Source organism: Xyrauchen texanus, chromosome 14 (assembly GCF_025860055.1).
Source record: "Xyrauchen texanus isolate HMW12.3.18 chromosome 14, RBS_HiC_50CHRs, whole genome shotgun sequence".
Taxonomy (NCBI): Eukaryota; Metazoa; Chordata; class Actinopteri; order Cypriniformes; family Catostomidae; genus Xyrauchen; species Xyrauchen texanus.
Window position 1 is genome coordinate 42,379,485 of NC_068289.1, and position 12,273 is coordinate 42,391,757.

Consider the following 12,273-nt stretch of genomic DNA (forward strand, 5'->3'; position numbering starts at 1 on the left):
ACAGCAGTCACATACATGCCTACAAGCAACCAACAGCACAGAGACTCCAGTGATTTAATAACTGTTAGTGCGAACGCCCTCTTAAGTCATTGCAATGCAACATTTTCGCTTCCAGTGCAGACACAGTGTCAGTTAACAACTTTTGGCAAGCTGAGGGCTTCAAAATTACTGTACCATCCCTCAAACAATTACTATTATCCAACTGGGATACTACAAATGATATTTAAGATCTGTAATAAAACCCCCACTTCCCAGAGGATCCCTTTCCTGAATGTTACGCCACAGACGACTGCAAATGTTGTCAACTAACAAGTATTAATGGGCTCTATTCCACCCCTACAACAGAGTGTATGTCTTTGTTTCTCTCTCCCTCCCTTCCTGTTAATACTGTAATTTAGTGAGAAGAGTCTATTACTGAGAGCACAACTAGTTTTCCCCGAGCTCTCCGGACACAACTAAAACACCATCACACATCAACAAAATCAATTCTAAACGGGTCTGCTGTAGTGATTATTTCCCTCTCTAAAAGGGAAAGTGCACCCTGAAAATGTAGATTATGTCACCGTTAAAAACACCCTCATGTCAACCCTGCATGTCTACTTTCTTCCATGCAACACAAAAAGTGAATTTCGGAAGAATTCCCTGGATGCACTTTTCATACAATGAAGGTGAATGGGGACTGGGGCTGATAAGCTCCTAAATGAGGAGAAAACAAAAGTATTATAAAAGTGGTCCATATATCTTGTGCATTTTACACTATAATCTATAATGTTCTGAAGGAATAGCTTTGTTTGAGGAACAGACCAAAGTTTAAGTCTCAAATCAAATATGGTGCCTTTACATGGTCAGGTTTGACATCGATGACGTTTGGGCACAAGACCAGTGACATTCTGATGTCAAACTTGACATAGTGCATCTTACGGTGCTGGTCATGTAGGTTTCAAACAACATGAGGGTGAGTAAATGACGACATAAAGTTTATTTTTGGGTGCACTATCCCTTTAACACTAAATATAAATGTATGGTTGTGCAATAATCTGTTGGGCGACTTTAAAGTGCACATTCTTCTAGCCACCTACTCTGGACTAAATCCGTTTATCAAAAAAAAAACACCCTTTTTGATGCAAGCATGTAATTTGACTTAAAAAAAAAAACACCCATTCAAACACATAGCAAAGCAGTGTGTGTGTGCGTGTGTGTGTGTCAAGAGTTTCTCTCATTTATCTCAGTGTGTGTATTTGTGTGGGTCTGTGTATGTGTAGCACTGGTAGACACAGATCGATTAAAAAATATCCATCAATATTTTTCAGTCTTTTGATGACATTTGATGTACATCTCTGCATTTATATATTTGCCCAATTTAAGCAAACAGCCATTAAAGCAAAGTAAATTAAAAATGTTTAATGAAACAAGTAAAATCCTAGGGCTGGAAACTAAGAAACTAAGGGTTCGGAATTATTCCATTTTAAAAAAATAATACCGACTTTTGATTCCATTAACGGTTCTTGAACGTGCATTTTTCCGTAGGTGCGGATGGAACACCGTCATTTTCACCATCATTAATCGTTTTCACTTAAATGATACAATAAATATCAATTTCCTTTGACAAACATTTTAAATCAAATCATTGAATTAATTTTTTTATTAATTCACGTAACTGGAGAGTTTGAACTAGTTCACAAAAAAATACTCGTATACTTCAAAGAAAACTCGCCAGCAAAATAATCCCAAAACTATTGCAAATATTCAATGTATTGTATAAAAGAGCTGATTGATACAATCAAATATCAATAAATTACGATCCATTTTCTCATGATTTTATATTGATACATTAGATCCATGTATCGGTATTTATATTCAGCTATTTGTGCTTTTATATCATGTCCAGCATTTTAATAAAGAAGCAGCAGGTTATCTAAATAAGTGCAAATGGACATGGGCAAAAATATAGATTTTCCGATTAATCTGGATCTTCATTTGAGTGATCCCAAAATCGATTCTTAAAATCCCAAGATTGCTGTTTTACTCTATACGCAGCCTTCTACAATGGAGTAAAACATTTGCATACTGAATGCAACTAAATGTCAGTGATTAGCCACTGGCTGGTCATTTTTCAGATTTCAGTAAGCAGTGTGTAGTAGTAAAGTGGTGAAAAAGTTCATCACCTCAATGTTTTTACTGCATGTAAAGATTAAAAGTTTTGATTGAATTGTTTTGTGTAATGTGTCCAAAAACGAGATCAAATGAACAAGAATGAATTTGTCATTGAATCATGTCCCTTTAAATATCCTTTCTGTCAGCTGTTGAACAAAACAACAAAAAACAACATTTAATTGTAATCACACATAGTACAGATGTGATAAAAAACCCCTTCAACTCCACTCGTTACACTTTTTGGACACCACACGCAGTCCCTGCTGCTGTCCTTAAAGAGACAGTATTTTTTTTTATGAATAATGACAAATAATGTAAACCAGGGTTGGGTATTGATACGGATTTCCCGATTCGATGCATAAGCTCTCAATTAGATTTCGATATTGATTCATAAGGGTATATTTCAGTTACAATGTCCCTTTTGCTTGCATATGAAAGAAATTCTCTCCCAGCTAATGCTGTTAATTATGGGGACCATAATTAGGGGGACCTTCAAACCAGGTACATGACAGAAAGTTTATTAAATAGTCACATTTTGGCTTTTAAAAATTAACAAATCCATGTATTCAATCAATAAATATCATATATTTCATATATTAGTTTTTGTTACATGTTTATTGTTTAAATGCATAATGTGTACTTTTTCAAGTATTTACATAGATAGAAAACGTGAGCAAAAACCGCTACTGTCTCTTTAACAAAACCAGCATTTCTGTAAATGAGCACATGTTAATGAGAGAGACTTTATCTCTTTATCTATGAATGTATCTCATCACTACTATACATGATTACAATAACATTTTCATTTTTGGTAGTTTTTGATAAACAACTGTCTGTAGAGAACATAAAGGTTTTAAAAGAGACAGTAAAAGATTGATCTTGGGATCGAATAAAGGAATATCTATAATTTAACCACACCTAATATAAAATTTAAACATGTAACAACATATGTGTGTGTGTGTGTGTGTGTAATATACAGGTGAAACTCGAAAAATTAGAATATCGTGCAAAAGTTCATTAATTTCAGTAATTCAACTTAAAAGGTGAAACTAATATATTATATAGACTCATTACAAGCAAAGTAAGATATTTCAAGCCTTTATTTGATATAATTTTGATGATTATGGCTTACAGCTTATGAAAACCCCAAATTCAGAATCTCAGAAAATTAGAATATTACATGAAATCAATAAAAAAAGGATTTTAAATACAGAAATGTCGGCCCTCTGAAAAGTATAATCATGCATATGTACTCAGTACTTGGTTTGGGCCCCTTTTGCATTAATTACTGCCTCAATGCGGCGTGGCATGGATGCTATCAGCCTGTGGCACTGCTGAGGTGTTATGGAAGACCAAGATGCTTCAATAGCGGCCTTCAGCTCTTCTGCATTGTTTGGTCTCATGTCTCTCATCTTTCTCTTAGCAATGCCCCATAGATTCTCTATGGGGTTCAGGTCAGGCGAGTTTGCTGGCCAATCAAGCACAGTAATACCATGGTCATTGAACCAGGTTTTGGTACTTTTGGCAGTGTGGGCAGGTGCCAACTCCTGCTGGAAAATGAAGTCAGCATCTCCATAAAGCTTGTCTGCTGAAGGAAGCATGAAGTGCTCTAAAATGTCCCGGTAGACGGCTGCGTTGACTCTGGACTTAATAAAGCACAGTGGACCAACACCAGCCGATGACATGGCTCCCCAAACCAACACAGACTGTGGAAACTTCACACTGGACTTCAAGCATCTTGGATTGTGTGCCTCTCCATTCTTCCTCCAGACTCTGGGACCTTGGTTTCCAAATGAGATGCAAAATTTGCTCTCATCAGAAAAGAGGACTTTGGACCACTGAGCAACAGACCAGTTCTTTTTTCTTTAGCCCAGGTAAGACGTTTGACATTTGAAGCCCATGTCCAGGACCCGCCTGTGTGTGGTGGCTCTTGATGCAGTAACTCCAGCCTCAGTCCACTCCTTGTGAAGCTCCCCACACATTTGAATGACCTTTTCCTGACAATCCTCTCCAGGCTACGGTCATCCCTGCTGCTTGTGCACCTTTTTCTTCCACACTTTTCCCTTCCACTTAACTTTCTATTAATGTGCTTTGATACAGCACTTTGAGAACATCCAACTTCTTTTGCAATTACCTTTTGAGGCTTTCCCTCCTTGTGGAGGGTGTCAATGATGGTTTTCTGCACAACTGTCAGGTCAGCAGTCTTCCCCATGATTGTGAATTCAACTGAACCAGACTGAGAGACCATTTAAAGGCTCAGGAACCCTTTGCAGGTGTTTGATTAATTAGCTGATTAGAGTGTGACACTTTGAGCCTACAATACTGAACCTTTTCACAATATTCTAATTTTCTGAGATTCTGAATTTGGGGTTTTCATAAGCTGTAAGCCATAATCATCAAAATTATATCAAATAAAGGCTTGAAATATCTTACTTTGCTTGTAATGAGTCTACATAATATATTAGTTTCACCTTTTAAGTTCAATTACTGAAATTAATGAACTTTTGCACGATATTCTAATTTTTCGAGTTTCACCTGTATGTAATTTCAAGACGTATTATTTATTGATGGAATACATACAATTCGTTTATTTTAAAAAGCTAAAATGTGACCAAAATGAGAAACTGATGATAAAATAACATTTGAAAAAATTGCATTTCCATAATTTTATAACAGCATTAGCTAGAGGGTTTTCTTTTATACTGTATGTATGCAAAATGGACATTATAACTGAAATATACTCACATGAATTGGAATCGAATCATAATATTGTGATGTATCGTGAGGTGCCTGCCGATACAGAGCCCTACTGTATGGTATAGCCAAATACAGTACTGTGCAAAAGTTTTAGGCACTTGTGAAAAATGTTGCAGTGACGATGTGTTCAAAAATAACGACTTATATAGTTTTCATTGATCACTTGATGTCTATTTCGGCTGTCTCTATTGCTTCTGTCTCTTTATGTAATCTCAGACTGACACAATGTTCAGTGGGGGCTTTGTGGGGGCCATGTCATCTGTTGCAGGGCGCCCTGTTCTTCTATTCTAATCTTTTCTATTTTCAAAAGTAATGTTTGTGAGTCTAACATTCATATTTCTTATTGACACACTAAAGCTGAAGATATAAATAACCATCTTAAGACAAATGCTTTTGTGAAACATCTTATGTGCCTTAGACTTTTGCACAGTACTGTACAGTACGTCTGTATACGTACATACATTTCTCTAGTTCTGCCTGTTATTTAACAGCTATATTGAGCTATACAATATCAGAAACCCTTTTAGTCAAAAATGCCCCCACCATTTCAGCCCATCAATATCACTGGTTCTCCATCCATTTCCAGAGGCAAATTCTGTCTTTCCTAAATGGATGGAGGTGCAGGGCTCTTTAGCCTCCATTGCTTTTATTCATTTGCTGGGTTGGAGTGGTGTGTGTGTGTGTGTGTGTGTGTGGAGGGGGGTTGCTGATAGCCTTCTCTCTCTTTCCTGACCGGCAGCACTCCTGCACAGCAACATGGCATAAAAATGGCTGTTTAACTGCAGTACCCTGTTTCCTAAGCACCCATTATTCTTCGTAAACCCGTCAGAGCGCCGAGACATTAGGTGTCTGCTGAAGGCATGAACTGACTCGATGCATTCAGTCTGCATGACTGACTTCTACACTGCTCACTTTGTACAGAAGCACAAGTGCACAGGGGACAGTCCAGGGTTTCCACACATGGATTTCCATAAATTGTCCAGTCATTCCGGATTTCTATTATTATTTATCCCTGTTTAATATACAGAGACAACTATAAATAATCATTTATAAATTGATTTCCCCAGAAAGTGTAAACACTGTGTCTCTGTGGTGCTATTGCATCAACACATTCCTGTTTCAATGCATTTTCCAGGGCTGGAGATCACAAGTGTTCTCTAATATTTCCAGGTTTTCTATGATCACTTCAGAAGTTTCTAAATGGTCAGGGTAACTAAAGGAGTCACGTATCCATGATAAAAAAATTGTACATTTCTCAGGGACAAAAACAGCTAACACTCTCATGAGAAGAAGTCCTGATTGAGTCCAAATGAAAAAAGGCTCTTGAAGGAAGAGGTTAAAAGTGCATTTAGTATCTGAGTGGACGAGTGAGACGATAAATAAGTGTTAAGGGTGGATGTCCTGCATCAGTACATGTCAAGCACTCGACTGAACATGACAGCTGCGAGAATCATCTGACATCAGTAAATGTATGTAAATGAAAAAGCAGGGCCTGAACTGTGCATGGGTATTTTTATGCATATTTTCAATCAATTCCGCCCACTATTATTCGCTATAACATATAGGTGAAAATTGGTAAACTGATACACACAGAACAACGAATCAAATTAATAATTTTGTCTTTCTAACTTTATTTCCACTGTATAAATGTAGTAGATTTATGCTCGAAACAAGTGAACATTTTCCATTGGGTAAAAAACTAAACTCAATTCCAGATATATTCTATGAAATGGGTATTTCTTCAACTTCAGCCAAGTTCATATCCCAGGGGTTAATGTTTGTTATTACGAACACATTTAAAAAATGTTTTTTTATTTTTTTATTTATTGTTATATGAAGGTCTCATTAAAACTTAATTGAAAACTTTTAATTTGACTTTTAACTTTTTTACTTTTCAAATGCCTTTATGTACAGATTAGATTGTTTTAGCCTTGTCCCAGGCCCACACTTCCAATTTTACTTTCAATGGAAAATCCATTATAAAAAAATACAAATTATTGCATGTTTAAAACTATGATAATCTAAACAAAGAGTGAAATAAATAAAAAAAAATTATATACATTTTGTGAAAATCATTTCTATCAATTTTTTAAAAAAAATGATGACTGTCCCATAGTTGTTGCATCATTTTAACCACATCCAGAACAATTTAGCCCCTAATAAAGTTTTTTTTAAAGTTAGTGTACTTGTTAACCAAGTTGATAAAAGTGTCACTGCTTGAGATTAAATATGAGATGAGTGATAAATGAGTTTAAAGAAAACAAATAAAAATCAAGATACATTTACTTGTGAGCAGTAAATTCTTATTTAGCGTCTTTTCCAAATTATGCAAAAAGTGTGAAAATATTATTTAACTGTGTATTTAGGATACATAATATGTTAGCTATGAAATTAGCATTAGTAAAACAAAAAAACGTAGAACATTTTATTTCAAAAACGTAAAAAATGTAGTTTCAAATACAGATTTCTATTAAACATTACAGAATCTGATATGTGCTGGAAATGACACTGTGGTGGGAATTTTTTCAATGACAAAAATAATATAAATAAAAAACAATTATAATTTTAAATAAATGTAAAAAAAAGAAATACATAAAAGGAATATTCCAGGATCAATACAAGTCAAGCTCAATTGACAGCATTTGTGGCACAATGTTGATTACCACAAAAATGTATTTTTACTTGTCCTTCGTGTTCTTAAAAAAAAAATAAAATCTGGGTGACAGTGAGGCACTTACAATGGAAGAGAATGGGGGTCAATTCGTAAAAAGTTTAAATACTCACTGTTTGCAAGACGTAAACAATATGCGTGTTATCCTGATTTTAGTGTGATACAATCACTTACTTACCTTTTCTGTGTAAACTTATATCCAATTTCACAAATTCGTTGCCATGACGATGCAATGTCAACAAGCCTTTTCTGTGTAAAGTTATATCCAATTTCACAAATTCATTGCCATGACGATGCAATGTCAACAAACCTTAAAACGACTGTAAAAATAACGATGACGAAAATGACTTTACAGCTCAAATAATACACAAGTTTTAACAGAAGAATTCATGTAAGTGCCTTTATAAAATTATAACTTTTATTGTAAGTGCCTCACTGTAACCTCGATTTTTGCTTCTTCAGAAAAGGAGGAACAGGTCAAAAAGAAATTTGTGGTAATCACAAATGCAGTCAAATGAGCTTAACTTTAATTGAACTCTGAATATTCCTTAAAGAAAATAGTATTTTGCAATGTGGTGTGAATGTGCAGTGACCTCCATTAGTGTTATTGATGCAGTAAAATGAACAATTATTTTGCACATGAGCTCAACTTCTGTTCATGGACTGCTGGATGAAATGTAACTAAACTTGATTAAGAAATGAAAGATTGCTCGAAATAAATTATGAATTGAAAACATGCATTCGACATGTAAACTGAGTTTCTGGTCTACACTGACACAACATTGTTGATAGTTATAATATTATTTGATGACATCGTGAGACACAACGTCTCCCCATTTTAAGAAATACATTTCAGGCCCTGACGAGAGAGAGAGCTAGAGCACATTTGTGAGATAGAAAAACTCACGCATAAAAGTGTGAGAAAGAATGAAGCAGCGTTACCTTCTTGGCTCTTTGGCTTATGTTTGGTCCTTTACTAAGCAGCTTTTCAATCAAGTATTCTCGATTCTACAACAAAGAGGCAGGAGGGAAAGAAAACATTAAATATATCAGTGACAAACCGCTGTGAAGCAGAAGTAAAAGCATTTGAAGTAGAGAGGGAGAATATAAAGCCATACCTTTGCCTTTTGAAAGAATTTACACTTCAAAAGCTCTGCAGCGGTGGGCCTGTGGAGATGAGAAAAGCGGAGTTAGAGGAGTTAACGCTGACATTTCCATATACTTCAGGAGACGAAGACTATCTGATGTCCAATGTATTGACCAGATGAGACAGCTGATATAGACAGTAAATAAGACAGCAGCAGTTTAGTGTCTCTGGATGGCAATTGGTCATCTGTATCTATTTGTGCCTAATCAAACTTGCCATTTCTTATATTGGCTGTGATTTATCTTTAGAGCATTGCTTCTCAACTGGTAGGTCTTTTCTGAGTGGGTTACGGACAGCAGGGAAAATCAATTCTAAACGCAAATAATGCAACTAGCAATATAATTGTGCATAGTTAGGACTGCTAAATAAATAGGGTAAACCACCCTACTGTTGTTGATGTCAAAGGCAGCACATTGATTTCAACTCTAAAGTATATCTGAACAAATTCAAATGTCACTTGATAATACGGCTAATGAAAATTCAATACTTTGCACCTGTGTTCGTTCCAAGTGCTAGGCTCGTAAATCACACTTCGGCTGTTGTATATGCATGAACAAAATTGTAATTTCGCTATTTTTCTGTAACATTTATAATCTTTGGTAATGAGCATTGTTGGGCTTATGCTGATTTGTGGGCGTTTCTTCAAAATCGAGCACTTTTAGCACTGTGTCACTGTGTCAAGTCCCACTCCAGCCTGGTCTCCTAAGGAACCAAATTGGCCCGGTTGCTAGGGAGGGTAGAGTCACATGGGGTAACCTCCTCGTGGTCGCTATAATGTGGTTCGTTCTCGGTGGGGCGCATGGTGAGTTGAGCGTGGAAGCTATGGTTGATGGCATGAAGCCTCCACATGCGGTATGTCTCCGGGGCAACAGGCTCAACAAGCCACATGACAAGATGCACGGGTAGATGGTCTCAGACGTGGAGGCAGCTGGGATTCAGCCTCCACCACCCGGATTGAGGCAAATCACTACGTGACCACGAGGACTTCAAAAGCACATTGGGAATTGGGCATGCCAAATTGGGAGAAAAAGGGGAAGCCCCTTAAGGTAAATATCACTTATCAGAATTTGCCAGAAAAGAGTATTTATGAAAAGAAATATCTTTGTTTTAATAAAAATGAACCTGGGATATGAAATTATGATATGGAAATGATATGAAAAAGTTAAAGGAACACCCTTTTATATTTATAGCAATGTTTACGTTCGTACTCAACAATTTTGGTACTCTGCTGGGTCGACACAATGTCCAATATAAAATCGAAAACAAGAAGGTTTTTGGTCATCTTGCAGTATGGCAATGCTGATGAACAACAATGAACTGCTACTCCATAATGCACATCACACTTTACAAATCAATATGTTTTCCGCTAGCAACAAGGGCTCTGTGTGGTCATGCATGGAAGTAAATAGTTTGCAAATCTGTGATGCATTCAGCATAAATAGCACCCATCTTTTTCAATTGTTGTATAACGATTATCTCATTTGTGCCACCAATAAGACTCGCTGCTTCCAGATTCACAGTACTATACCTCTTCGCCGGGTCCTTCTGAAGGCACAGGCATATGAGTTTTCTAAAAGATTTTCCGTATTTCTTAACCATCTCTTTGTCCTCGACCCCGGTCTCCAGAGTAGGAGGATCATTCTGCAGAGTGAGCATTAAAACCTGCAACAGAAGAGGCGGGGATCAGATCTACAAATATCTTACAGTTGTAAGTTTGAGAAAAAGCCCTTAAATGAATATTTCACACAAAAATGTAAGTTCTGTCATTATTTACTCACACTCATGTCAATACAAACCCACATGCTGTTATTTTTTTCCATGGAAGACAAATGGAAATCATGGCTGTCAAGCTCCATAAAGGACAAAATATAAAAATATAAAACACACACCGTAAAAGGAATCCAAATGACTAGTGTGCTATATTCCAAGTCTTCTGAAGACACACAGGAGAAAAAAACAGCATACAGGTTTTAAACAACATGATAGGCGAGTAAATGATGGCAGAATTATAATTTTTGGGTGAACTATCCGTTTAATGCAACTGCTAATTAACTGTGTCCCTTCTACTGAACGAGGAATGACAGACTTTACAAAACAACATTAGAAATAATTGTCTAGTTATTTATTTATTTAGTTATTATATGCAGTACAGACAATTTAAATAAAACTCTGATGTATCATTTCAAATGAAAATGTGGTAAAGAGGACATGAAAATGGATGACCTAAAAACATTTTTTTAAATAATTCCATTAATAACACTGGTCCACTACATAAATTGCCATTATAAAGATTTTCTTTAGTGACATAATAGCTGTTGAAAGCAGCTTCAAAAGGAAAAGTCACAGAGATGACAGATCTGTGCCATTTTGTGGCAGCATTTATAGCTGTTTGTGTGGAACAGACAGATGAATAGGCAGTCGTTGCATTTACCTTCATAGGAGGGTACCGGTGGTACGGCGCAGAGCCTGTCGCAAGTTCAATGGCAGTGATTCCAAAACTCCAAATGTCAGCTTTGAAGTCATAACCCCGTACCTGTGGTCACAAGACACTGGTAACTGATAGTTTGATTATAAGATGGCAAGAAAATAGCTGCTTTATATAATATTATGCATGTATGTATGTATGTATAGATAGAAGTATGTATAGATAAGAAAGATGTAAAGACAGAGAGATAAAATGACAGAACCTAGATAGACAGATAGAATGATAAAACGATAGAACCTAGAACGCCAAAACAATAGATAGATCCTAGATCGATAAAAATGGATCCTAGATCGATAGAACCTAGAATGATAAAACTATAGAACATAGATTGATAGAACAATGGATAGACCGATAGAACCTAGATCGATAGAATGATAGAATCTAGATAGATAGGTCAATGGATGGATAGATTGGCCAATGGATGGATAGATTGATAGAACGATGGACGATAGATAGGCCAATGGATAGATAGATTGATAGAATGATAGATAGGCTAATGGATGGATAGATAGATAGACTGATAGAAAGATAGATAGGCCAATGGATGGATAGATTGATAGAACAATAGAAAGATAGATAGGCCAATGGATAAATAGATTGATAGAACGATAGAACATGGATTGACAGAACAATAGATATAACAATAGAACCTAGATCGATAGAATGATAGACAGATAAAACAATATATATAAAACGATAAACCAAGATAGATAGATCGATCGATAGAGAGATTGATAGATTGATAGGCCAATGGATAAATAGATTGATAGAACGATAGATAGGCCAATGGATAGACATATTGATATAACGATAGAACGATAGATAGGCCAATGGATAGATAGATTGATAGAACGATAGATAGGCCAATGGATAGATAGATTGATAGAACGATAGATAGGCCAATGGATAGACAGATTGATAGAACGATAGATAGGTCGATAGAACGATAGACAGATAAAACAATATATACGGTATAACGATAAACCGAGATAGATAGACAGGATCATTTTTTCTCTGCCAAACTGATCTAGAAATTCAACAACAGTCCCATAGAAGGAG

At 36.0% G+C, this 12,273-nt stretch overlaps 1 protein-coding gene across 1 annotated transcript in view; it reads right to left on the bottom strand.

The window, feature by feature from the left end:
• stk39 (serine threonine kinase 39) overlaps positions 1-12,273 on the bottom strand; it is an 81,227-nt gene that overhangs the window by 50,119 nt on the left and 18,835 nt on the right. Inside the window, exons 8-11 of the mRNA XM_052142596.1 lie at positions 11,161-11,262; positions 10,258-10,391; positions 8,701-8,749; positions 8,525-8,590 (exon numbers count right to left, since the gene is read on the bottom strand). Coding sequence (XP_051998556.1) covers positions 8,525-8,590; positions 8,701-8,749; positions 10,258-10,391; positions 11,161-11,262 — 351 coding nt within the window. The remainder of the gene's footprint in view (positions 1-8,524; positions 8,591-8,700; positions 8,750-10,257; positions 10,392-11,160; positions 11,263-12,273) is intronic.